This window comes from Notechis scutatus, chromosome 11 (genome assembly GCF_049901735.1).
Source record: "Notechis scutatus isolate UNSWTSFEM ecotype Mainland chromosome 11, rNotScu1.2, whole genome shotgun sequence".
Taxonomy (NCBI): Eukaryota; Metazoa; Chordata; class Lepidosauria; order Squamata; family Elapidae; genus Notechis; species Notechis scutatus.
Window position 1 is genome coordinate 14,458,832 of NC_142019.1, and position 27,874 is coordinate 14,486,705.

The 27,874-nt window shown below is 43.9% G+C and overlaps 1 protein-coding gene across 2 annotated transcripts in view; it reads right to left on the reverse strand.

The window, feature by feature from the left end:
- The window catches only part of IGDCC3 (immunoglobulin superfamily DCC subclass member 3), a 128,733-nt gene that overhangs the window by 100,022 nt on the left and 837 nt on the right, over positions 1–27,874 (reverse strand). For both annotated transcript variants that reach the window (XM_087972846.1, XM_087972845.1), the window contains exon 2: positions 8,482–8,787. In XM_087972846.1, the coding sequence (XP_087828972.1) occupies positions 8,482–8,787 (306 nt within the window). The remainder of the gene's footprint in view (positions 1–8,481; positions 8,788–27,874) is intronic.

Consider the following 27,874-nt stretch of genomic DNA (forward strand, 5'->3'; position numbering starts at 1 on the left):
AGGGCCCATTGAAAATGGGATTCAAATGAAGGGTTTTACATTTTCAGGAAAGTACCTGCCATGTCAAAACACCAGCTTGTCAAAACGTCACTCATGTTTTTCTGTAAAGAAACTGCAGGCAACTTATCTGTCCCCCCTCCATCCCTCACAATTATTATGTTGGGGCGAGGAGAGGGGGGAGAGAAAGATTGACTTTGGCAAGTGGGGTGGCATTTGCAAGAGAAAAAGGCTGCCATAAAAAAAGCCTCCGGTAATTATGCCAGGGAGCCTCGGAAAGTGTGCTTTGTCTGTTATTCCAACACCAAGGGATTTATCGTTGCTGGCGGAAGGCCAGACCTGGTAGAAATTATGTGCCGTTGAAGGTTGACGGGTTTCCCCCCCTCAAAATTGCTGTGTACCTTTTAGCGTCTAAAAGCACGGCGGGAATAAAATATTCTTCCCTCCCACCCTTCCCAAACATGGTCCAGAGGAACAGATAAAGGAAGATTCCAGTTCGGGTTGCAGGACCATGAAAAAGTTCTCTACGGGTGGACTTTGTAGGTTGAGTCTCACAAAAATGGGTGCTCTCCAGATGTGCCAAACATTTATGACTGCCCCGATGAGCCCCGTTACCTATTTTGTCTTGAATACCCTGTAATATTAAGCTTTATACATAGGGAAGAGCAGATTTTGGACGTGGTATGACTTTTTAAAATAGGAATGGATTCCAATTTGAAGTGCATTCTGGGTCAGATGTACCTTTTAATTGTAGTTATTAAATTATATGCCGTCCATCTCCCCTAGAAAGTGACTCTGGGTGACATAAAAGTAAAAGAAATTAGAACCTCTAAAAACTCCCACCCTCCCTACCTTCCACACCTCTTTCCTTCCTTCCTTCCTTCCTTCCTTCCTTCCTTCCTTCCTTCCTTCCTTCCTTCCTTCCTTCCTTCCTTCCTTCCTTCCCTCCCTCCCACATCTTTCCTTCCTTCCTTCCCTCCCTCTCTTGCTCTTCCCTTCTACACCTCTTCCCTTTCTCCCTCCCTATCACCCAGCTGGCTACCATGCCTAAGAGCATCTATACCATCACCCATACTGCCTGGCTCTCTGTCAGATACTAATACCCAAATATTCTCATTTATCTACCTGTAGATCACCAAAAGCTGAACTCAACTTGAAGGACATTTCACATTAAATGTCTTAATAATTTCACGGACTATACAGTTCATGCAAAGGATTTTGCCCTGCCTCTACCCATTTTTTTTTTTAATCCTAATCCCATTCAAACCTTGGGATGCCATCCTAAAGCCAAGTCCATCCCTTAGCCAGAAAAGAAGGTGAGGGACAACTGGCTTGGATAATAGCAAATATATAGCAAAAAGGTGAGGACAGAAAAATGTTCTGTTTTTAAATGGAGCTCGTGCATTGCACAGAAAGGGTTTACCCATTTCCTTGAACCTGCCTTTCAATCCAATGCAGATGCTACCAGCTATTATCAGGTGGGTACCCAAGTACACTTCAACTCACTGTCAGCTACTCCTGCCACCATCCTCTGGGAAATGCTACCTGTTGTGGTTCGCCGGCAGCCTGTGAAGACGGCAGCGGAATCGGACACTGGGGAAGAACGGGGACCAGTCCAGGAGTCTGAAGAGCACTCGGTCCTGCATCTGATGCAGAGATGGGGCCAGGACCATCTGGGAGTGGGGTGCTGCCTCCGGAGCCTCCGGAGTCTGGCAGCAGTGAGGCCGAGGAACAAGGGGAGCCTGTTCCCAGTGTGTGTGTGCGCAGAGCTGCCAGAAGGCAAGAGCAGCTGAGACAAAAGGGGCAACTCGGGAGTAAGGCTTGGAGATGCTTTCCCCTCCCCTAAGGTATAAAGAAAGTGCAAAGGTAGAGAAACCTTTGCAGGAAGCAACAGTTCACTCTGTTCGGATTAAACCTTGAAGCTCTGTGTGGACTTTGTACATCGGTTGGTTTTTTACAGTTAATGTGGCACTTTAGTTGTTGGCAGCAATTCAAAGGAGATAAAAGGTGGGTGCTTATCTCGAGAGTTTGTTTGGACTTATTATGGGCTGGAAATGAAAATAATTCCCAGCACTGAAATAAAACAAGGGTTGTTTGGACTAAGCGTGTGCTTAATTATGGCCTCAGGAGGCTTTGGTCAGAACACTACCAGTGACTCCGTTTCCAGGTGGCTACCTGGATCCATAGGATGAAGCCTCAGCCTTTCAAGGAATCTGCACAGATGTTAGAATGTGGCATCCAGGTTGGGAAATTGGGGAAGATGTTTGAGCTGTTACTGGTGTGGGGGGGGAATATTTTCACAGGGTCGGTGTGTGTGTGTGTGTGTGTGTGTGTGTGTGTTATTTTTGATCTTCCTTCCTGATGATAGCCTGTACTAGTCCACACATTCTTCTTGACTAGATTTACTTGGAAATGATTTGCCCAACCCTTCTTCTTCTTCTTAGGACTTAGAGTCTTAGGACTTAAAGTCACCCAGCTGGCCTTCGGATCTAAGAATCATGGTCTCTCAGTTTCTAATCCGGTGCTTAAACCAGTTGAATTAGCTGTCCTTTCCCTGTTTAACTGCTCTTTTTCTCATCTGGCTTAAGCTCTGGAAAAAGTAGCTGGTCTCACCAGAAAACACAAGTTATGATTAGGATCATTAACTCTCAAAATGTGGCTGCCAAATGCCATGGTTCACCAGAAACCTCTTCCTGTTGGTAATTTCTGAATATTCAAGGGATTAGGCTCGCATTAATACTCTAGCTGGGATGTCTTTGGAGTATGGGCATATAAATCAAGAGGTCAATCACAAAAGTCTAATGAAGTTTTTCCTCCTTTATGTGTGCAATCAACATCTCGACTTGGTTGAACATGCCCAGAGGTCTACTGTATGTAGACTCAGAAAGTCCAGGCCTGCTAGGGGGGTTGGTGCTTTGCTAGGACAGCGCCTTATTTCATGATTTTAACTTCAGAACACAACACAACAGAATGGAACCGAACAAGGCAGGGGAGGGACTTTGGACCAGGAAATTGACAGGCATATTTCTGCTTTCCAGAAGCACAAAACTCTAACTCTGCTCTGAAGACTCCCTAGAAAACTATTCAAGCAAAACTATTCAAGCACTACCCTTAAAACTTTCAAGAAGAGATTGGACTGCCATTTGTCAGAAATGGTGTAGGGTCTCCTGCTTGGGCGGGGGGTTGGACTAGAAGACCTCCAAGGTCCCTTTCCAACTCTGTTAGTCTAATCTATTACATTCCCTGGAAGAAACTCTTTAAAAACTCCCTGCTACTGTCTGAGGTTGATCCGGAGCCCACGACAGAACACTTTTTTTTCTGTGTTGCTTCCAAATTATGAAAAGATTCCTGACATTTTATCTCTTTTTTCTTTCCACAAGTCAGGAACTTTTCAGCAAATCTTCTGAACCAAATCTCTACGGAGAGTCTCCATCATCCAGGTCCTGGTTGTCTCAAAGGTGTTTCCCCAAAAAGGCAACTGGACTTTCTTGAGTTTTTGTTGTGGTTAGCTGGCAGCTGGTGCGACTCAGATGAGGGTCCAAGACCATGAGGGAGTGGACTGCTGCCTTCAGAGATTGTGGGAGCTGGCAGCAGCGATGAAGAGGTTCCCGAGGAGCCTGTGCCAAGTGCGCATGCACGCAGGATTGCTTGCAGGAAAGAGCACTTACAACAGCACGGGCGATTTGGGAGTAATGCTGCAAGGTAATGGCCCCTCCTTCAAGAAGATAAAAGCCAGCTGTGAAACGAATGTACTTTGCAGAAGGCAAAGACATTTTGAAACTCCAGCCTCGTGGACATTCCCGTATCCTGAGTTTGTATTTGAAGATTCTTATTTTGCAAAATATTTCTTGTCTGTTATCTTTTGGCAAGTCTTACCCAGTTTGGCAAGACTTGTGCTTATCACAGCTAATTATTTTGTAAAAGCATTACAAGGTTTCTGTTCCTTTTGAATTGTGTTTGATTTATTGGAAAAGAGCGTGGGTCAGAACAGTTTTCTTCTTTGAAAACATTTTGCTTCTCATCCAAGAAGCACCTTCGGTCCTGAAGAAGCTCCTTGGGTGAGAAGAGAATAAACCCAAAGAAAGTCCATTTTTTTGGGGGGGGAAAAGGCATCTTTGGTTCTGAACAGCATTCCTAGATGCACATCATTCCTCCCTCCCTTCCTGTTTTCTATCCTGATTTTTTTACCCTTCGCTCAGGTCCCCCTTACTCGCAGCCTGATGGGGGGAGAGGCATTGCCTGAAATAATAAACAACTAAACCTACAGTTTGCGCCTTCCCGGATGGGAGAAGCAGGAGGGATGGGAGAGAGAAAACTACCTACATCTGGTTTACATTGCAACCTTCCCGTGTGCCCCCCACCACCACCATCCCCTCCCCCAGAGTGACCGAAGCAATCAATGCCATGGGAAAGAGCAAGCCGAGAGAGACCATCCCCTCCCTGTGTACCTTTTCTATGCAGGAAAAAATGAAAAGGAAGGGCAGAGAGGTGGGGAGCAGGGTACAATGGAATGAAAGGACATACTCAGTGTGTGTGTGTGTGTGTGTGTGTGTGTTCTGGGGAATTTTCCCTCTCCTCTTCAGGATGGAGGTCCCGGGGAGGCCTCTTTCTCAGTCCTCTTGAGACCCTCCCATCCTTTGGCGCACCGTCCATCGGTCTCCCAGGCTGGGCTCAGTGAGCAGGATCTGCCTTTCCCCTGAGCAGGACTCTATTCAGCCCCGAAGAATGGGGGGGAAACAAAGGAACAGGGGAAACTGTGCCGTCTAGGAGCTGCATTCAAGAGGCCATCTGCTCCTGCCAAGACAGGGGAGGGAGCGGAGGGGGGAAGGAGGAGGAACCGAAGGGAAGATCCCAGGTTTCAGGCTTAATCGGGGCTATTTAGCAAGGGACGCTGACCCCCACACACACACCCATCTCTTCCTCCTCCCCAGGCAACAGCAACCCAACTGTTAAAAAAAAATTAAGTTTCAGGCACTTGCCTCTCTTTGACAAACAGGCCACGGGGAGGAAGAGGACCTGTCCCCAGCCTGCTAACGGGCATCCGAGTACCCTGCGAACACTGCCCCCCCCCACCCCCCAATCTGTTTTCATTCAGCTGGGTGAAAGAGAACCTGCCTTGGAAACTGGTTTCCAAAAAGAAGTGATTTTGATCAAGTTCTCCAGAGAGAGAGAGAAGTGCAGGGACGGTGAGGTTACTACCATGCTTGTAGTAGGAGAAGAGCAAGCAGAGCTGGAAAGGTGGAGTCAAGTGAGCCATCAGCCTAGAAGCCTCACATTCCCACAAGTGTCTTACATCCAATCCCTCATGAATTGTATTGACTCTTATCTGGTGTCAATTTAGTATTGAACCTTAATTGTCTAGATTCTTGTGTATATAGGCTTGAGGAATAAATCTTCTTAACTGCAACTTAACCTATGATCCTGATTCTTTGGGCCTGACGCTGGGGATGTTCACAGGTTAGGTTAGGTTAGGTTGGGTTGGGTTGGGTTGGGTTGGGTTGGGTTGGGTTAGGTTAGGTTGGGTTGGGTTGGGTTGGGTTGAGTTGGGTTGGGACGGGTTGGGACGGGACAGGACAGAACAAGGAGTGGAGTGGAGTGGAATAGAATGGAATAGAATAGAATAGAATAGAATAGAATAGAATAGAATAGAATAGAATAGACTTCTTTATTGGCCAGGTGTGATTGGACACACAAGGAATTTGTCTCCAGTGCATAATCTCTTGGTGTACTCTCATATTGCAACAAAGTGATACGTCATAGATCATAAATCCCAGTTACAGTCATTAATCATAAACAACAAGTGATAAATCAATAGAAATCAATAGGAGAAGATAGTAGGAAAGATGAGGAGATGAGAAAAAAAGATAAGAAGCTGATAATAGCTTACTACGGGTAAATTTCTTAGGCCTAAAACAGTGCTGCGGGAATTAAGTATTCCTCAGAATGCATACATGTATATATATATATATATATATATATATATATATATATATATATATATATATATATATATTGTGTGTGTGTGTGTGTGTGTGTGTGTGTGTGTGTGTGTGTGTGTGTGTGTGTGTCTCACCTTCCTTGGTGCATTTGTACAAAGATGTAGCAGGACATGGGTGGGTGAGAGACACCATTCAGTGGCTCAGGTTTTGGAGGCTGTCAGATTGAATACCTGTGGGTCTGACCCCACAACTGGCAAGCAGATTTGCATCTCCCTATTTTGTTGGCAACTGGCTTTATAAACCTCTCCATGTTCCAACCTCATCCTCAATCCCAATCAGCATATCTTCTATACAGATAAAAGCAAAATACCAATCAGGCATCATCACAAAATCTCCAGAACCGTAAAGCCTACAAACTTGAAATTTGGCACGTATGTTCCTCTTGGCTTCTAGGTCCTTGATAAGAAAGGATTTTTTGAAATGACCATCAGAGCATTATATTTCCTATATTATTATTATTAACATGCTCTGATGCTAAGGAGTTCTACTCCTCCACCCCACCTGAAAAGAAATCTGTTCCAAATGCAAAACACAAGCAGAGCAGAGGAGTTTCAGTTTCGGTTTTAGTTTTAGTTTCACAGCAGCAACCAGCTTTAGTCCAGAACAGTTGAGCTAAACCACACCCAGGCTACTTGCTGTCTCCTTCTTGCTCACACAGCAAATACTGTTTCAGTTTCCATGTTTCAGTTTCCAAACATCCCTCAACTCTCTCACACACTGACAGGACACTAGCCAGATGAATACCGATGGATGCTGGTAGGCAGAAGCACAATTTTCCCACTTATTTTCCTCCCCAAAAACCAAGCCCAATCACATAGTTCCATAGCAAAGCACATGTATAGAACTAGTACATTATAAATGGAGATTTAACAGAGACAGAATATTGTACATTAAGAGGCACGTTTAATGCAGATTTTTTTAAAAATGCAGATCCATGCAGAAATGACAGAGAACAGATTTAACAATGCATTCACATAGATTGAAGGTTGACCGATAGCTGATTCAGTCATTCTAAGCTTTCCAAAGAAGTAAGAGTGGTGATGGATTAAAAGAAATGTTAGTGAAGCATGCCTCTTTATACATGTATAAACTCACAGCTATACTTATATGCTCTTCAGACCCTATGACCTAAATACATTTCTGTTTTTTTTCCCCTCATTTCTCTTCCTTTTTGCCTATTTTATCATGCACGAGAAGGTACCTGAGAAACGGCAGCGTTTATCTTCAAATGCTAAGCTTCTTTTAACGCTAACACAAGTCCTGGGAATGGATTGCCAGGGGCCCTGTTCACACATCACTCCAAGTCCCTCTGCTCTCACAAAGATCAGACACTTGTTCTGCTATCCTGATAGAAGCGGAGATGTTCTTACAGTACAGAATCAGGGGTGCCCTCTTGCCGACTGATAGATTTTAAAAGAAAAATTGAGTTCCGCAGCTGGCCATTTTTCTGCATCTCCTTCAGATTGACGTACCCCAGTTCAGACCATTTGACTCAGATATAAAAAAAAGATGTTTTCTAGAAAGAGTACAGAGAAGAGGAACGAAGATGATTAGGGGACTGGAGGATGAAGGAATGAAGTTGCTGGAATTGGGCACGTCCAATTTAATGAAAAGAAGAACTAGGGGTGACATGGTAGCAGTGTTCTGATATCTAAGGGGCTGCCCCAAAGAAGAGGGAGTCAAGCTATTCTCCAAAGCACCTGAGTATAGGACAAGAAGCAACAGATGGATACTAATCAAGGAGAGAAGCAACCTAGAATTAAGGAGAAATTTCCTAACAGTGAAACAGTTAACCAATAGAACAGCTTGCACCACTGGAGGCTTTTAAGAAGAGATTGGACAGCCAGTTGTCTAGAATGGTATATGGTCTGGAAACCTTAGAAACCTTGTCAGTCAGAAGTGGACATCAGGATACATCCACTGTCGGTTGTCCCAAAAGTGTTTTTCAAGAAGACTTTCTGGTTTTTCTTCGAAGTTGTTTTGCTTGTCATCCGAGAAGCTTCTTCAGCTCTGACTGGATGGTGAGTAATGGAAGGATTTATACTTCTTGCAGTCAGCTGGTTATTTGCATTCTTTTAGAGGGCCCTTGAAGCACTTGGTGGCTTATCTGTGTCCTCAGGGTCACCTGAGTAGTGCAAATAAGTGTGGAGTCTCCTTGGAACTGATGAAAGGACGGTGGTATAAACTGGAGATAGAGGTTGTCGCATCCTTGCCCCTCTGTTGAGAGAGGGCTGTTCAATTTTGACATAGATGGCCTCTTTGACCCCTCTTTCAAAGACCAGCTGTCTGCAGGGAATATAAATCCTTCCGTTCTCCACCATCCAGTCACAGCTGAAGAAGCTTCTTGGATGAGAAGCGAAACGCCTTCAAAATAAAAAACAAGAAAGTCCAGTTGCCTCCTGAAAAAGCACCATGACCTGGCCTGGATGGCTGAGAATCATTGCCATAGATATGTCCCTCGGGTTGGGAAGGAAGGACCACTTACTTGCTGCCTGAATCCGAGCTTTCCTGCTCACCAACAAACCGAAGTGATTCCGAGCCACGCAGCCATATTCTCCTTCGTCGGAAGTGCCATCCTCCTTCCGCTTCTGGAAGTGGGAGAAGTAGAGGGAGCCATTGGCCAGTGTCACGGGGTCCACGCCCTCCGCCACCAACATCCCGTTCTTCCGCCACGTGATGCTAATGGGTTGAATCCCTTCCACTTGGCAATCCAAGACCAGTGGCTGTTCCTGCACAGCAATCTGGTCGCTGGGCTCTATGGTGAACGCCAGCTCAGTGGAGAAGCCGAAATCTGGAATAAAAGAGAAGAAAAGAAGTCCTTTTATATCTTACAACAATTTTATTAATTTATGATATCCAAAAAAAAAAAAAAAAATACAAAAGCAAAAAGAAGGCAAGATAGGGAAGGAAAAGGGGAAGAGAACAGGGTGGAAGAGAAGGGGAAAAAAGAAAGAAAAGGCATTGATTTCCGACTCCCTTTGGTGCAGTAGAATAGAGGAATAACATCAAACCACAACTTTTTACTTTTACTCAGCAGTTTAAACTAGCCATTTCTTTAACACTATATCTATCTAATTAGTAAAGCCCAAAAATCAAAGTTTAATTTTGTTTCTACCTCAATCACAAAGCCCAGAAGCCAGAGATGATATTCAGCAGGTTCTGACCACTTCTGGAGAACCGGTAGCAGAAATTTTAAGTAGTTCAAAGAATCAGCAAATCCCACCTCTGACTGGAGATTTTACAGTGTCCTTCCTCTGCCACGCCCACCAAGCCACGCCCACAGAACCAGTAGTAAAAAAAAGTTGAATCCCACCACTGCCAGAAGCGGTTTCCAGGTAGAAGCAAAGATATTTGTATATTTTTTTCCTTTGATCAAAGCAGTCAATGTAGCCATCTCTGCTAACTCCATCAACTCTGCTAACTCCATCTGCTAACTCCATCAACAATTTGTTCATTGTCGGGGGGAAGCATCCTTCCATTTTAAAGCATAAAGTAATCTTGCTGCCAACAACATATATATATTATAATATATATATACATACATACATACATATATATATATATATATATATATATATATATATATATATATATATATATATATATATTTGTTTTCTTAAGTTTTGTGGTATTACATGTATGGCATTCAGCTTTGTTGGGTATTTTCATGTTAGTTGTGCTTTTAAGTTGTAGCGATTTATCTCATCTGCCATCATCAGGCTTCTATAAATTCTGAATTCTGCTGAACGTGCTACAATAGCACAACTCTAGACGTTTCCCATGCCATACTATTTATAATATATATGTGTGTGTGTGTGTGTGTGTTTTCTTAAGTTTTGGGGTATGTATAGTTGTGCTTTTAAAGTTGTAGCAACATTTGAGATGAGATGACAGATGAGATTCTGCCAAACGTTGCTACAACTTTAAAAGCACAACTATAATGACATGGGAAAATACCCGAACAAAGCTGAATACCATACACACACACACACACATATGTGTGTGTGTGTGTGTGTGTGTGTGTGTGTGTTAAAAAAAGCGAAATACCACTCAGGCATCATCACAAAACCTCCAGAACCGTAAAGCCTACAAACTTGAAATTTGGCAGGTATGTTCCTCTTGGCTTCTAAGTGCTCGCTAAGGAAGGATTTTTCGAAATGACCACCAGAGCATTAGTATTTCGTATAGTATTATTATTAACATGCTCTGATGCTAAGGAGTTCTACTCCCCCCCCACCTGAAAAGAAACCTGTTCCAAATGCCAAAACACAAGCAGAGGAGACCAGTTTCAATTTCACAGCAGCACCAAGCAGCTTTAGTCCAGAACAGTTGAGCTAAGCCACGCCCAGGCCCTTTGCTGTCTCTTTCTTGCTCACACAGCAAATACTGTTGCAGGTTCCATACAGCCCTCAACTCTCACACACTAACAGGACGCTAGCCAGATGAATACCGATGGATGCTGATAGGCAGAGGCACAATTTGTCCCCTTATTTTCCTGCCAAAAAACGAAGCCCGGCCACATAGTTTCGTAGGAAAGCACGGGTATCAAGCTAGTATATATAGAGAGAAAGCATCAAAGTTCCAAATTCTTTTTCCAAGTCTTTTTCCATTAAGCCTGTGAAAGAAAAGTCTCTGGTTTTATCTTTATATTCACTTTTAAGAGTTTTCTGGATTACTATCTGAATCCTACACCAATATTTCTTTGCTTTGTCATCTGTCCACCATAAATGATAAAAAGTCACTTCTTCACGTTTGCATTTCCAGTATTACTGAGAAGGAGAAGAAATCCTTTGGAAGCCCACAGGAGAAAAGAAACAGGAGAGAGGGGAGCTGCCGTGTTTGTGCTGGGGGAAACTTGCTAAGGAGCCTTGTGCTCAGAAAATGCGAGATCAAACAAACAATCCAGGGGCTTCCTACAGATCTTAAGTCATAAACTGTCGGGCTCTAAAAAGAAAACAGGTTTCTAGCCCTCAGCGTTGCCAAAAAATAAATAAAACCATTTTGGAAAATGTCCTGGACTTATGACCGGTTGCTTAGCAACCATTCATAGATCTACCTGGGGGTACTTAGGACCCCAGTTCAAAGATCTCATGTTCCTCCCCCACCAATCAGGTGACAGGATGTTGGATGCTTGGTAACCAGGTTGTATTTACAGCCGTTTGCAGCATCCCGTGGACACATGACCTCATCTTTACTTCTCTGGTTTTAACAAAAGAAGGTCCAGTTGATTTTGTGACTATTTGAAGTTACAGCTGAAAAAAGTGACTTAACGATGATTTTTTCACATCATCCCCATGATTTACATTTGGATGCTTGGCCACTGACTCACATTTATTTTCCTTTATTTTTTAAAAAAATATTTTTAGCAACAAACATAAACAAAAACAAACACGAAACAACAAATAACACTTTCAGTTGTACAGTGTATTTCTTGTGCACAATATCAATAGTCTTTCCCTCTTAGATTTATATTCATATTTATTTTCATATTAATTCATATTATATTCTGATTAATATTATTATTACATCATCATTAGACTTAAATTGCAAATTCACATTATCCTTTTTGAGCAAATCTCAGTTTTTACAAGTTCTTATTCATATTATAATTCCTTCCGTAATAGTCAATGATAACATATCATTATCACTGTATTATATTTACTATTGTATTATATTTATATTATAATATATTTCGTTTTCCTATTTTCCTATCTAACCATTGATAAAATAAATCCCATATTTTATAATATTCTTTTTCTTCTGGCTTTCTAATTGCCAATGTCAATCTACTCATCTCTGCATGTTCCATTATTTTCTGCCACTGACTCACATTTATGACGGTTGCAGCATCCCAGAGTCATATAATCCCCTTTTGCGACTTTCTGACAAGCCAAGTCAATGGAGGAATCCAGATTCACTTAACAACCATGTTAGTAACTTAACAATTGCAGTGGCAATTGTTAGTCACTTAACAAACGTGGCAAGAAAGCTCGTAAAATGGGTCAAGATTAACTTAACAGCTGTCTCGCTTAGCGACACCAATTTTGGGCTCGACTGTGGTCGTAAGTCGAGAACTACCTTTAAAAAAAGAGAGGCCAGGAGCTTTGCCGTAGCTGGGGGAAGGCAATGTTTGAAAATGCTTATTACTGGGTTAATAAAAGCAGGAGACACAAAGGCCGGGTGTGTTTATTCTCAGCTCGACTGCTAAAGGTAAACTGAGTCTCCCAGTTTGGAAAAATTTTGCCTTCACTTTTGACCCACAGCTCAGCATCCCTGCCTTCCTGCTTGGTTTCTCCCTCTGCCTCATCTCGGGTTAACGCTCCAGATTGATCCCCTCCTCATCCAACCTGGGTTGCCATCAAAAACAGGAGGAGGAATCTGGAAAACACCCAAATTCGCCCACCGTGCTGATCCGAAAGAACAGGACCTCTCCCTTCCCCGCTCTCTCCCTTTCTCCTCCCTCCACCCCCAGGATGACAGATGAATGGATTAACAGAGTTGTGGAAGGGACCTCGTAGGTCTGTGATGGTGTCACGCCACTGTTGGAATCTGACTTGGAGGGGGAAGCCGAACGGTTGACAGGGAGTGGGACTGTGGCTCTGTTGGCTGTGGAAGAAACTGAAGAAGGGCAAAGTCCGACTGAGCAGAACAGGGAAGAGGTAGAACAAGGCAGAAAGAGTTTAGAGGAAGACCTCTTCATCCTAGGGCATGCAGGGAGGAATGGAGAAGAGAGCAATGTGGCTTACAGGGGAGGAAAGGGCCCTGATTCCCTTCATTAGCTGCAGCTGGGAACACAGTGTATAAAAGAGGAAGCTGCGCGCAGCAAGTTGTTGGGAGCAAACATGAATTTATCTTGTGTAGCTTATCTGCGTTCCTGGCATCTTCCCAACGGTGTGAGTTTTGCTGTGCTTTCAAGTCTGAAATTCCTTCTCCTGCCCTGTCAAGTTAATTACTTCAGCTTGGTTTGTTTGGATTTTTAGTTACAGTTTGTATGTACTTTGTTTTCAGACTGAATTTTCTACATTAAAGGCTGTTCCTGGGAGAGTTTTTCTCCAGCCGAAGGTAACCTGGACATTGGGGAAAAGTTGCAGATAATAAAGGGACTCTTACTGCTTATCTGACTGTGTTGCTTTTATGCCACACCCCAGGTCATCACAGCTGGCACGCAGAGCCCTCTCTGTGGGTATGCAAGCTGTCGCCCCGGCTCAGCTCTGCTGCGCATGTGCACACGCCTCCCGCTGGCCAGCTGGTCTTTGGGTCTCTGCCATGCATGCACGGGCGTGGGACACATGCATGGGGGATGTGCACGCGTTGCATTTTGGGGATTTGCACCTGCGTTTTGGAATCTCAGTGCAGAAAAGGTTAGCCATCACTGTTGTAGGCCATCTAGTCCAACCCCCCTCCCTGCCCACGCGGGAGACCCCCCACACCATTTTTGGCAGAGGGCAGTCTAGTCTCTTCTTGAAAGCTTCCAGTGATTAACAGAGTTGGAAGGAACCTTGTAGGTCATCTAGTCCAGGGGTCTCCAACCTTGGCAACTTTAAGACTTGTGGACTTCAACTCCCAGAGTTCCTCAGCCAACTTTGCTGGCTGAGGAACTCTGGGAGTTGAAGTCCACAAGTCTTAAAGTTGCCAAGGTTGGAGACCCCTGATCTAGTCCAACCCTCCGTCTCTGCTCAAGCACCTCCTCACTGTCCGAATTCTGGCGGGCCACAACAGGTAGATGGTGGAATGATGATGGTGTTGGACTAAGGCTGATCCAGGCTCAACCAGAACTACAATTCAGCTGGTGACTTGGAGCTGGTAACCGTCCTTCAATCCAGCCTACCTCACAGGGTTGTTTGGGGAAAGGGCGAGAGGGAGGGGATGACAAACTGGAGAAAGACATGCTAAGAAGATTCCCCTGAACTCTTGATGCGGCGGTGGGAGGAAGCCAGAAATTCAACCAGTCAAGCCAACAAACAATTAAGCAGCAAGTCAAAAGAAGGGAGAGCTATCAACCCATCCAGAGAATGCTCTGCACTCAATTATTCTGCCTTATCGGATTCCAGATCTTAACAAATTCAGGTTGTTTGACACTCCAACTTATGGGAAGAGGAATGTTAGGGGCGGCATTCCTGGGCATGCAACCCTGCAGCCCTTTGGCCTTTGATCTCACCCTCGATGGGGTGGGAAAGCCACTCTTGAAAGTCAGAAGAATGTTTGCATTAGAGGCCAACTCAGACCCAGTGGAATATGCCTGGAACATCACAAAGAGGCAAGCTGGAATGAGAAGCACGGATTCTTTCCCTGTTTGACTTAAAAATAAAAGACCTGAAATTCTCTTCAAAGAACCGAGAAACAGCTCCAGGTCAAGGCAAACCACCAGAACCACAAAAAAAAACAGACAAAGAAAGAAAGAAAGAAAGAAAGAAAGAAAGAAAGAAAGAAAGAAAGAAAGAAAGAAAGAAACAGGAAGGAAGGAAGGAAGGAAGGAAACTGAGTTGCTTCCTCTTCTAGCAAATGAAACATTTCAATGAAATGATTAATTGAGAATTGCCACTCATTTCCAAATAAATCACTTATTGGCTGTATATTATTTAAGGGGTGGGGGGGAAATCCCAGATTGGCAAAAAGGACACCTTTCAAATCAAAACACATTGCAACATTGAAAGGATGACAGGTCATGTCTACACACACTTATTCAGAAACAAGTTCAATATTCAGCAGGTGTGATACCCAGGTTTCCAGCCCTTTGCATTTCTTAAATATTTGGGTGTTTCTTCACCCATCAGTGATGTGCAATCTAGCTAGCTAGCTAGATAGATAGATATGATAGCTAGATAGGAGAAAGATGACAGCTAGGTAACTAGATAGCTAGATCATAGCTAGATAGCTAGAGATAGACGATAGCTAAATAGCTAGAGATAGATGATAGATAGATAGATAGATAGATAGATAGATAGATAGATAGATAGATAGATAGATAGATAGATAGATATAGGTGATAGCTAGATAAAGTTAGCTACAGAAAGGTGATAGATAGTTAGCTAAATAGCTAGATAGAGATAGGTGATAGGTGATAGGTGATAGATAGATAGATAGATAGATAGATAGATAGATAGATAGATAGATAGATAGATAGATAGATAGATAGATATAGATGATAGCTAGATATAAGTGATAGCTAGATAGAGATAGAGATAAGTGATAGCTAAAGTTATCTACAGATAGATGATAGTTAGATAGCTAAATAGCTAGATAGAGATAGATAGATAATAGGTGATAGATAGATAGATAGATAGATAGATAGATAGATAGATAGATAGATAGATAGATAGATAGATAGATAAAAACAATATCTAAGATTTTTTTCCCCAGCTCTGATCTTTCTGGGCTTGACCCAGGATTCCAGAACTGGGCAGAAGGAGGTTTATCATAGGAAAACTATTTATTGCTACTATAAAGACGCTGGGATTCCCCTTATCTGACCTATCTGTAGTATGATTTAGGATCTTAAGAGAGCTGAATTTGTGTTTTTTAGGCTTTGGCTCAGTCTTTCTTATCTTGGTACCATCTGGAGGAGATACAACCCAGCTCCCCCCCATCCTTGCCAACCGGGGTCACCATAAATAGCCCAACTTGATGACTTCTTAAGTGAATTAGCTGACAAGCTGGGGTTGCTCAGGGTGAACATCAGGACTTGGAGACCTGCCCTTCTCTGCCAGGGCCGGTGGTAGATGTCCAGATAAATCAGCTGGCTTTCTGCCTTGCAAGGGTTTAACTAAGGGAAGAGGGCAAGAAGGATAGTTCTACTCCAAATTATTCTGGCAACTGAAGGAACCTTCACAAGGGAGTATAGGTAGTCCTCAGATTATGACAGAAGACCAACGTTGAGTGAGTGCTAAGTGAGTTATCTGTTAATGAATGAATGAATGACAGAATTCTTTATTGGCCAACTATGATTGGACACACAAGGAATTTGTCGTCGGTGCAAATGCTCTCAGTGTACATAAAAGAAAATATACATTAGTCAAGAATCATAAAGTACAACACTTAATGATAGTCCTAAGGTACAAATAGGCAATCAAATCAGAGGTGAGATTCAACTGGTGTAACAACCGGTTCGGTGATTGTGCGCTTTGCACGTGTGTGAATCAAACGCGCACTTTTGCACGTGCCCAGAGCATTTGTTACTGACCTCTCCAGAAATCCCTGTGTGTTAAACAGCTGACACACGGCAATCCACTGTGCCACACGTATCAGCTGAGATTGAAAACTAGGATATCAAGCACAGCCTAGAGCCCGGGTGGGCAGGTGGGCCCAACAGTTGATCGTCAGAGCAAACTGAACCAATTCGCTTCCAGCTGATCCTCGGAACTACCAGTTCGCTCGAACCATGCCGAACCGGCAGAATCCCACCCCTGAATCAAATCATACTAGGAAACAGTCAATATAAATCGTAAGGATACAAGCAACAAAGTTACAGTCATACAGTCACAAATGGGAAGGGAAGGGTGATAAGGAGTGATGAAAATATTAGCAATAGTAGTGCATACTTTGTAAATAGTTGAACAGTGTTGAGGGAATTATTTGTTTAGCAGAGTGATGGCATTTGGAAAAAACTGTCCTTGTGTCTAGTTGTTCTGATGTGCAGTGCTCTATAGCATCATTTTGAGGGAAGGAGTTGAAACTGTTTATGTCCGGGATGTGAGAGGTCTGTAGATATTTTCACAGCCCTCTTTTTGACTCGTGCAGTACACAGGTTAAGGGAAATTTGTCCCATTTTATGGCCTTTCATGTCACAATTATGAGAATCACCACAGTTTGCTAGTAAGTTAGTAACAGGGTTGTTAAGATGGTGTGGCTTCCCCATTGACTTTGTTGTCAGATCACAAGAAGCGATCGCATAACCTCGGGAAGCTGTGTAAGGGTCCCAACGAGTAAATGCTTTCTACTTTTATTTATTATATTCCTTATTAGTATTTCCCTACAACTGCAACTGTCCTACATGGGAGTCGGTTGCCAAGCGACTGAATTCAGATCACGTGACCACGAGGACACTGCAATCCCGAAAAAAAGTGGCTTGCGATCATTTTTCCACACTTACAACCATTGCAGCATCCCCATGGTCATGTGATCAAAATTCCCACGCTTGGCAACTGGCTCATATTTATGAGGGTTGCCGTGTCCTGGGGAAATCACGTGATCCCCTTTTGCGACCTTCCCGACAAGCAAAGTCGACGGGGGAGCCGGGTTCACTTAACTACCGTGCTATTGACTTAACAACTATGGCGATCCACTTAGTAACTGTGGCGAGAAAGGTCGTAAAATGGGGCAAACTTAGTGAACAAATATATCACTTAGCAACAGAAATGTGAGACTCAATGGTGATGGTGGTGTGTGTGCACGTATGCGTGCAGTGAGCTTCTCCAACCTGGTTCCTATCTCTATTATCTATCTATCCCTCTATCCCCATCTCTCTATCTACTATCTCTCTTTCTCTATCTATATCTCTACTATCTATCTATCTATCTATCTATCTATCTCTCTATTATCTATCATCTATCTTTATCTGTCTATCTCTATCTATCTATCTATCTATCTATCTATCCCTCTATCCCTATCTCTCTATCTACTATCTCTCTTTTTCTATCTATCTCTCTACTATCTATCTATCTATCTATCTATCTATCTATCTATCTATCTATCTATCTTTATCTGTCTATCTGTCTCTATCTATCTATATCTCATTTATCTATCTATCTATATTATCTGTATCATTTATCTCTATTTCTATATCTCTACTATCTATCTATCTATCATCTATCTCTCTATCTCTCTATTATCTATCATCTATCTTTATCTGTCTATCTCTATCTATCCCTCTATCCCTATCTCGCTATCTACTATCTCTCTTTTTCTATCTATATCTCTACTATCTATCATCTATCTATCTATCTATCTATCTATCTATCTATCTATCTATCTATCTATCTATCTATCTATCATCTATCATCTATCTATTATCTATCATCTATCTTTATCTGTCTGTCTCTCTCTCTCTATCTATATCTCATTTATCTATGTATATTATTTGTATCATTTATCTCTATTTCTATATCTCTACTATCTCTCCCTATCTATCTATCTATCTATCTATCTATCTATCTATCTATCTATCTATCTATCCTTCTCTATCTCTCTATCTCTCTTATGTCTCTATCCATCCATTTATCTATCCATCTATCTACCTGAAGGGCACAGGCTGGAGAAGCTCACTGCAGAGACAGTAGTTCTGAGTGAGCTGGGAGAATCTGCAAAGGCTGCCAGGGTTTGAATGTGTAAATAATCGGTCAAAATCCTGGAGAACCGGCTGAACTTTTGACACCTTCTCCTCAGCATTCATTCAAGAGCTGCTTGCACCCTAGTAAACAATCTTCTTCTTTGCTCGGCTGTTTTGATCAGAAACGAGAGCGGATCCAATCTTGGCCCTTTTAAACTCTGCTCAGAAAGCCAGGTTGAATTTCATACTGTATATCATGTCAACATTTTTTTTTTGTATTGGTGAAACTATAGGCAGCCTGTATTTTAAGCAAGAGAAAGAAGAACCAAGCAGGATAAAATGACTAAGTACATCAGTTTAAAGGAAAGCAATCCCATTCAACATAAAAAAAAGCAAAACTCAGCCTATATAGACAGAGGAATTAATGAAAGCTAAAACCGTTGAATAATTTAAAAACCGAGGCCCTACTTAAATATAAATGACACCATTTAATTCCAGAGCTGGAACTCGGGGTGGGGGAAGCTGTTGCCTGAAACCCGATGCTGGAACAGAAGACAAAATCCAAAACAAAAATAAAGTCTTTGTCCTTACAGTTTTTTTTATACAGGTAGCGCTCAACATATAGCCATTTGTTTAATGACTGAAGTTACAATGGCACTGAAAGAAGTTCCAATAAAAGAATCCAATATTTAATGTGACATGTGATAACAGTGACCAGAATTACGTATGCACAAAATTGGAAGTATACCCACAGAGGAAATAGTAATAAAGAAAATATTAGAATGTGCTGAAATGGACATGTTAATGATGGAAATTAAAGACAAAGGAGAAACAGAGTATTACCTAATATGGAATCTATGGTACAATTGGCTAGCCAATAGATGCAAAGGCTAGAAAATGGATGACGAAAGAGGATCAGCAAGTTAGAAACAAATACAGCAGAGGTGGGTATTCAGCAGGTTCTGACCAGTTCTGGGGAACCGGTAGCAGAAATTTTGAGTAGTTCAGAGAACCGGCAAATACCATCTCCGACTAGAGATTTTACAGTATCCTTCCCCTGCCATGCCCACCAAGCCACGCCCACAGAACCGGTAGTAAAAAAAAAATTGAATCCCACCACTGAAATACAGGTATAAAGCTATATAGTGTCAGCGTTCCAGCAAACCTCCACTCCAGCCAATAATTCCGAGACAGACATCTTCTCAAAAGTTCCTTTTATTTTGGATAGTAAACTGGCACAACTGGGGAATCCCAAATCTGAAAGTTCCGGGCTTCCTTGCAATAAGTAAAAAGCTACAAAATCCATCCCCTGCACCCATCATCACATCACATGCCCCAATCACCATCCGTCCCAACTGAAGACTTCCCCTCACTTATGCGCAGAATAACATGACCTTGAATTAGAAAAAGAATGTTATTATGTCTAACTACATACACTCCAAGAAATTCCCCCCTCTCACTTTCCCGGGCTCAAAATGTGGCAGCGTGAGAGCATCTGGTCTCAATATGGCTTCCAAAGCTGACATATAGAAAGATATGCATCGTAAGCAATATCGGTGCTAGATTCCACATAATTGCAAATCAAAATATAGAGAGTGATAAATGTATAGAGAAGTACGTTATAAACATTGATACAATAGTTATAAGTACGTTGTATAATATCAAGTTTTATTCTTTTTTCCATGGACTACACTAGACTAGAAGACCTCCAAAGTCCCTTCCAACTCTTATTATTCTGTTATTATTCTTTCTAATACCAGTTCTAGTTGCCTAGTGCTTCACATTTATGAAGGGTTTGGCTTTTGAGAGTTTGTCAGGGAGAGAGAGAGAGAGAGAAAAGAGGGATGGAGATCAGCATTATTTCAATCATCTTAATTGCATGCTATTATCTCCCCTGACATGGTGACAGGCCTGTGCTAACATTCAGAGTTGCCTAATTATTACCCGTGCTTTATACTTCACCAGGACCCAGCAAAAATGTTCCTTCTACCTTTGTGGGCCAAAGGTACAAGCCTCAGGAATTTAATTTTGCTGAAATCAGCTACCCGGCCCCATTAATTGTTTATTTCCCAGGAGGCCTCTGATCTCCACTTAATAAGGTCATTGTGTATTATATATATATATATATATATATATATATATATATATATATATATATATATATATATATATATATATATATATTCACTCTGCCTCTCTGAATCAATCCCTTCTTTCTAGCTTCCTGGCTGGTCCTTTTCTCTTAGCTGTTGCTGTGATTACAGATAGATTGTAGTGGATCTGGTGTTTTTTGTTTTTTCCAAAAACTTACAAAAAATGACTTTCCAACACAACTATTGTATCAGAAGATTTGACAATTTAGCATCCCGCCTCCCATCGTGTCCATTCTAGCTGGCAAACTGGTCATCAGCTCCTTCAATCCTCTTAACCCCAGATAATAGTTCACGTCTATAAAATGACGATTAAAATGAAGAGCCATGGTGGTGCAGTGGTTAGAATGCAGGACTGCAAGCTATTTCTGCTGTCTGCAGTTCAGCAGTTCGAATCTCACCAGCTCAAGGTTGACTCAGTCTTCTGTCTTTCCAAGGTGGGAAAAACGAGGAGCCTGATTGTTGGAGGCAAGACTCTGTAAACCATTAGAGAGGGCTGTAAAACACCGTGAAGCAGTATATAAGTCTAAAGGCTATTGCTATTTTCCTCCCTCCCTCCCTCCCTTCCGTTAGAATGCAGAACTTTGCAAGCAAACTCTGCCCACAACCAGGAGTTTGATCCTGACCAGCTCAAGGTTAACTCAGCCTTCCATCTTTCTGAGGTGGGTAAGAGGCTGACTCTGTAAACTGCTTAGAGAGGGCTGTGAAGCGGTGTATAAGTCTAAGGGCTATTGCTATCACGGTCTGCATGTTGGATATATATATATCCTCATCGGCTGAGAGGAAAATGAAGAGAAAAGCGCAGGATCGATCCTCTCACCCGCCCCCTGCACTTTTCTCTTCTTTATCTTGGCGCTGCCGGTCTCAGGTGGTATGGGGAAAGCTGCACACCGGCATTAGGCAAAGCCACGCCCACAAAGTCACGCCCACAAAGCCACGCCCATAGAGCCAGTGGTAAAAGAATTTGAATCCCACCACTGAGAGATAGATGCCCTCTCATTGCCGCCTTTATATAGGCAGCTTCTTAAAGCGGCAATAACCCCGCTGACCCATCCTTAGTCTTAAAGCGGCAATAACTCTGCGGACCCATCCTCATTGCATCAGCATTTACAACAGCCTTACAACAGCTGGTCAGCTATTAAACCTCAACACAGTAACAGAATGGTGTCTCATTGTTACCTTGAATGCCTTTCTGGTCATCGTCACCCACTCCTCGACTTACCGCCATCTAGTTTAGCGAACAAAGTTACAGTGGCGCTGAAAAAAGTGAGATACGGCCATTTTTCACACTTATGACTGTTGCAGCATCCTCAGGGTCACGTGATCAAAATCCAGGCACTTGCCAACTGACATGCCCTCATGACAGTTGGAGTGTTCTGGGGTCCTGTAATCCCTGTCTGCGACCTTCTGACAAGCAGAGTCAACAGGGGAAGTTGGATTCCCTTAATGACCCGCATGATTCACTTAACAACTTGGCAAACAAGGTCATAAAATGGGGTGCGACTCACTGAACCACTGGCCTTGCTTAGCATAAGTAAATTTGGGGCTTGATTGTGGTGGTAAGTCCAGGACTTGCCTGCAGAAATGTTTCCATGATTCTTAGCTGGCAAAAGAGAGAGCTGGGCTCAAATGTCCTTTAAGAGGCTTTAGGGCTTTAACAGATTAACAGGGTTGGAAGGGACCTTGTAGGTCATCCAGTCCAACCCCCTCTCCAACCCAAGCAGGAGACCCTCCACCATTTCTGACAGATGGCAGTCCTTACTATTTTTTTAATGGTTCGACACACAATTAGCCCAGGTCTTTTTAGACTGCATTTGGCATTTTTGTTCCACTTGCTTCCCCAAAGATCTGGGATAAGCAGATGTGGGGCAAAAATTTGGGGGTTCCCATTGTTGCCATAAACTTTTATCAGCTACATATTTAGAAGCTGGATAGCTGCAATGGATAGGCAGAGTAAAAAATAAACAAACAGCTGAAAAACAACCCTGTTTTCTGTCTATGGAATTCTCAGTCATGCAGGTCATGGTTGTCCCAAAATTGCTTTTTCAAAAAGCAACTGGACTTTGTTTTTTCCTTGAAGACATTTTGCTTCTCATCCAAGAAGCATCTTCAGTTCCTGGATGAGAAGCAAAACGTCTTCAAAGGAAAACCAGAAAGTCCAGTTTGCCTCTTGTTAAAAAAAAACAAAAAACACCTTTGGGACAACCCAGCTTTCCATTCAGTGCGTTCCCAGGAAAAACTTTTTAATGCTCTGCTGGTGTGTGTGTGTGTGTGTGTGTGTTGGGATAGGGGCTTCAGTGGGTGGGGTCGGAAAAGGGGCTCTTACCTTTGTCATAAATAATTTGCAATAAAGCATATTACTTTCAAGGATCGGAGTGGGAAACATCGTAATCTCTTGCACTGCTTTTCATTTCTACTTTCCCAGTGAGAGTTTAAGCCATCATTTCACCCAATTATGTTAGTGTAGCTACTTATGATTCTACCACTTTCACATGTTCACATTGGCTTAACAGCTGTGACGGCAAAGCCCTAAACTGAATGCAGCCGTTTATTTTCGGCCAAGGAAGGCAAAAATTTCAGCTTTTGTCTTTTTGCTTTTTTGCCAAATAAGGTTCTCCCGAGATGCTTTTTTTTTTTTTAAATAAATCCCTGGTTAAGAATCAAAGCTTATCGGATAAAACCCATTGCATGGATTCACAGCACTATAGATAAACCACCTTGGTTGTGATCAGAGGTGGTATTCAGCAGGTTCTGGTCAGTTCTGGAGAACTGGTAGCGGAAATTTTGAGTAGTTCAGAGAACTGGCAAATCCCACCTCTGACTGGCCCCGCCAAACCCCATCTATTCTCCTGAGTCCTAGCTGATTGGCTGGGTCTTCTTTGGTTGCCCTCCACAGGAGAACAGAGCTGGAAAGCAGGTTAGTGAGGTGGGGAATGAAGGGGGATTTTGCAGTAACCTTCCCCCAGAAGCAGGGACGGAAATTTTACAGTATCCTTCTCCTGTCATGCCCACCAAGCCATGCCCACAGCTGATCGGCCTTCTTTTGTTGCCGTGCCCAGGAGAACAGAGCTGGAAAGCAGGTTAGTGAGGTGGGTAGGGAATGGGGATTTTGCAGTAACCTTCCCCCTGGAGTGGGGACAGAGATTTTACAGTATCCTTCCCCTGTCATGCCCACCAAGCCACGCCCACAGAACCCCATGCCCACCGAGCCATGCCCACAGTTGACCGGCTGGGTCTCCTTTGGTTGCCCCGAAAAGGAGAACAGAACTGAAAAGCAGGTTAGTGGGTTGGGGAGGGAATGGGGATTTTGCACTATCCTTCCCCTGCCACGCCCACCAACGCACGCCCACCAAGACACACCCACAGAACCGATAGTAAAGAAAAACTGAGTCCCACCCCTGGTTGTGATCAAAGCTCTCCCCCAAAAGGCAGCACCTCTTCAGGTACCAGGTAGTCTTTGACCTACAACAGTTCGTCTAGTGACCGTTCAAAGTTACAGCAGCATTGGAAAAAGTGACTTATGACCATTCTTCATACTTGTGACCAGGGGTGGGATTCAACTGGTGTTACTACTGGTTCGGTGACAATGTTTTGCTGTGCGCGCATCTAAAAAAACCTTTAGCTCTTCCATCCAGACAGCTGAAAAGCACCGCACTCAGGTGCACAATGTTTGAAAAGCCTCTTTTTTCCTGCTTTTTCAACCTCAGCTGTGCCGTGCAAAGCAGCCGAGGTTGAAAAAGCAGGAAATAAAGGACAGGTAAGAGCCCGGGCAGGCAGGTGGGCCAAACAGCAGCAAGCACAGAACCGGTTCAGTGTCTGCTGCTCTTCAGAGCTACTGGTTCTTTAGAACCGGGCAGAACTGGTAGCATCCCACCCCTGCTTGTGACCGTTGCAACATCCTCAGAGTCACATCATTTACATTCACATGACACACACAGACACGGGACACCGCAATTGTCATAAATGTGAATCAGTTGTCAAGCTTGACAACTGATTCACATTTATGACAATTGTGGCATCCCGTGTCTGTGTGTGTCATGTGATCCCCTTTGTGACCTTTTGACAAGCCGAGTCAGTGGGGGGAGGAAGCCCGATTCACTTAACGACCGTGTGACTAATTTAACAACTGCAGGGAGACATTGAACAAATGTGTCAAGGGAAGTTGTAAAATGGAACAAAACTCACTTCACAAATGTCTCACTAAACAACATAAACCTTGGGATCAATTGTGTGGTCATAAAGGCGAGGCCGACCTGTACTTGGCCTAGGACTTGTATTTATGATGGTTGCAGGGTCCCGTGGTCACGTGATCCCCCTTTGAGTCTTTCTGACAAGCAGAGTCAACGGGGAAGCCAGATTCACTCAAACAACCATGTTACAAACTAAAGGTTCCCCTCGCACATAATGTCATGTCCCTGGTGGAGACTGACTCTGAGGGAGAGGAGGAACAGCCGACAGGGAGTGGAAGTGTGGCTCCAGAGGTTATGGAGGAGGCTGGGGAAGGGCAGAGGCCAGCTGGACAGTCAGATGGAGGACCCAGGCCCATCCCTTCTCCATCCTAGGGCACGCAGGGAGGAGAGGATAAGGGAGAAATATGAACGGCTACAGGGGAGGAAAGGGCACTGATCCCCTTCATGGGCTGCAGCTGTGACAACTGAATAAGAGTTTGGACCTGCGTACTGGCGAACGCTGCAAACAAAGCGTGTAAATATCTCTAGTTTACAGTTTCTCTCTGAGTTTGGCGTCCTTCCCAGTGTGTGTTATCTGTGGACATCCTCCAGCCCTTATCTTGCCCGGTTTGTGTTGCTTTTTTCCTTCTTCGTGCAACTGTTTTTGCGGGAGTGTTTTTGTCTTCCGTCAAAGATATTCGGAGCTTGGAAGCAAACTGAAGGAATAAAAGGGGCTTCACAGGTTTTCTGTGACTGTGTTTGTTTTGTATCTCACCCTGGGTCATTGCAATACGTGCTAGTCATTTCTGGCTCTAGGGGGCGGTGCTCATCTCTGTTACAAAGCCGAAGAGCCAGCGCTGTCCAAAAAAGTCTCCGTGGTCATGTGGCCGGCATGACTAAATACCAAAGGCGCAAGGAACACTGTTACCTTCCCACCAAAGTGGTCTCGTATTTTTCTACTTGCATTTTCTGACGTGCTTTTGAACTGCTAGGTTGGCAGAAGCTGGGACAAGGAACGGGAGCTCACTCCGTTACGCAGCACTAGGGATTCGAACCGCCAAACTGCCAACCTTTTTGACTGACAAGCTCAGCGTCTTAGCCACTGAGCCACCGTGTCCCTGTGTTACTAACTAAACAACTGCTTAACAACTGTGGCCAGAAAGGCCATAAAATGGGGCAAAACTCACTTAGCAACAGTCGCGTTTAACAACATAAATGTTGGGCTCCATTATGGGCATAAGTCGAGGACTACCTGCATGAAGTAATCATGCAGAAAAAAAGAGAGGGCCTCTGAGCCCACTGAAGTAAGCAGCTCACAAACTCCAGGCACAAACAATTTTTTTTTAAAATCCACCATGAATGTTCACTCACCCACCGAGATGTAAACAAATACAAAACAATACACTCAATGTCCACACATCCAAAAATATTCTTAAAAATAGTAGATTTTTTTTTTAAAAAATAAAGTCCATTGGATTAGAATATTTTTCTCTGTAAGAGGTAGTCTCTCTGCCAATCTTTCCCCCAAATTCTGGACCACTCAACCACAAAGATCTCTTGCAAAACCAAGACGCAATTCTGTGGTCTCCACCAGGCTGTTTTCAACAGAAGTCACCCAGATGCTTCCCCAAAATAAATCTGCCTAGCGGGGATGGGAGGGGCAGAATGGCCCTCCCCCCCCCTTTGGCCATCACAACCAATAGCCTTTCCCTTACGCGCATGCGTGCAGTACACACCTCCTCCTCCTCGTGTCCTTTTATTCTGGATTAATTAATTCACCATTACCCAAAGGAGTGTGAGGGGGGTGCTATTAATCACCCTCTTTCTGATCTGAAGCATGAATTGGAAAATCTACTTCATCAGCCTTTGGAGGAGAGCCGATTCCAGCCCTTTTCCTACAGAAACCAGTTCTGTATAGCCAACAGACTGCTGAGATTTGCCCCACTGGATCGGTTTCCTTGATTTGTTTTAAAAGGCAGGAGCGTGATTTACAGGAATATCTAGATTATTATTATTTTTAGTATTCCAAGAAAAAATTCAAGTGACCAAAGCATGAAAAAAAAGAGAAAGAAAGAAAGAGATAGGAGAGGAGGAGAGAAGAAGAGAGGAAAGGGGAGGGGAAGAGTGTGAGGGGAGAGGAGAGGAGAGGAAGGAGAAGGGAGAAGGGAGAGGAAGAGGAGAGGAGAGGGGAAGAGAGGAAAAGGGAGGGGAAAAGAGTGAGGGGAGAGGAGAAGAGAGGAGAGGGAAGGAGAAGAGAGGAGAAGGGAGTGGAAGAGAGGAGAGGGAAGAGAAGAGAGGGGAGGGGAGGAACTCTTATCATGCTCAGGGCTACTGGTGGTCCCAAGAAGAGAAGAGGGTGGGAGAATGTCTATGGAGCTTCTCAACCATCCAAATCATGGTCGTCCTTATAGGTGCTTTTTTTCCCCCAAAAAGGCAACTGGATTTTCTTGGGGTTTTTTCTTTCTTTGAAAACGTTTCCCTTCTCATCCAAGAAGCTTCTTCCATTCTAAACAAGCTTCTTGGGTGAGAAGCGAAACATTTTCCAAGAGGGGGGAAAAAAACCCAAGGAAACCCAGCTGGCTTTTTGAAAAAGCCCCTTTGAGGCAAGAGGATGGGAGGCGACGCCACTAGGTCAGGGCGGTTGAGAGTCCAAGGAGAAGCAACCGGAGCCGCTCTGCGTCCGAGCTCATCCCGTCTTCTTTGTCCGAAGGCAGGATGCATCTCCGGCTACACTGCTAGGGCCAAGCTGCTCCGGGTGCCTCGGCTTGCCAGCTGCCTCAGAGGAAACCTCTGGATCAGGCCGGGCACTGCCCAGTTCCGACTTGCCCAGGAAGGCAAACCGGGCAGCTGTATTCACGCGACAGGCGAACTTTCCTCCACGTTAAGCCTGGGCTGGTTCTGCAGCTTAGCCTAAGTCGCGGAGCCTCGTCATCCCACGGGGTTGGATTTCAACGCTTTTCCGCGCCGTGCCAAGCGAGGCACCACAACCTCTTTCGGGAACTGGGTTAAGCGGATTGTGTGAACTCGTCCGGGAGAAAGCAGGGAAAGAGCAGAGCCGCGAAGCGCCCGCCTGCAACGCGCTCCCAGCCTCCCGGCTGCGCCCAAACGGAGCGCGGGAGGCGGCTTATTTACTGCTGCTCCTTGGCACTTTTCCCTCCTTGGAAGAGGCCTTGTTGACAGAACCATGTGCTTTCTGGTGAGGGGAGGGAAGCGGGATCCCAAACCCGGCAGCCACCAGCGAGGAGCGGGAAAGGAGCGGGGGGGGGGAGAGAGAAGGCAGGGCACCAGCCGGGC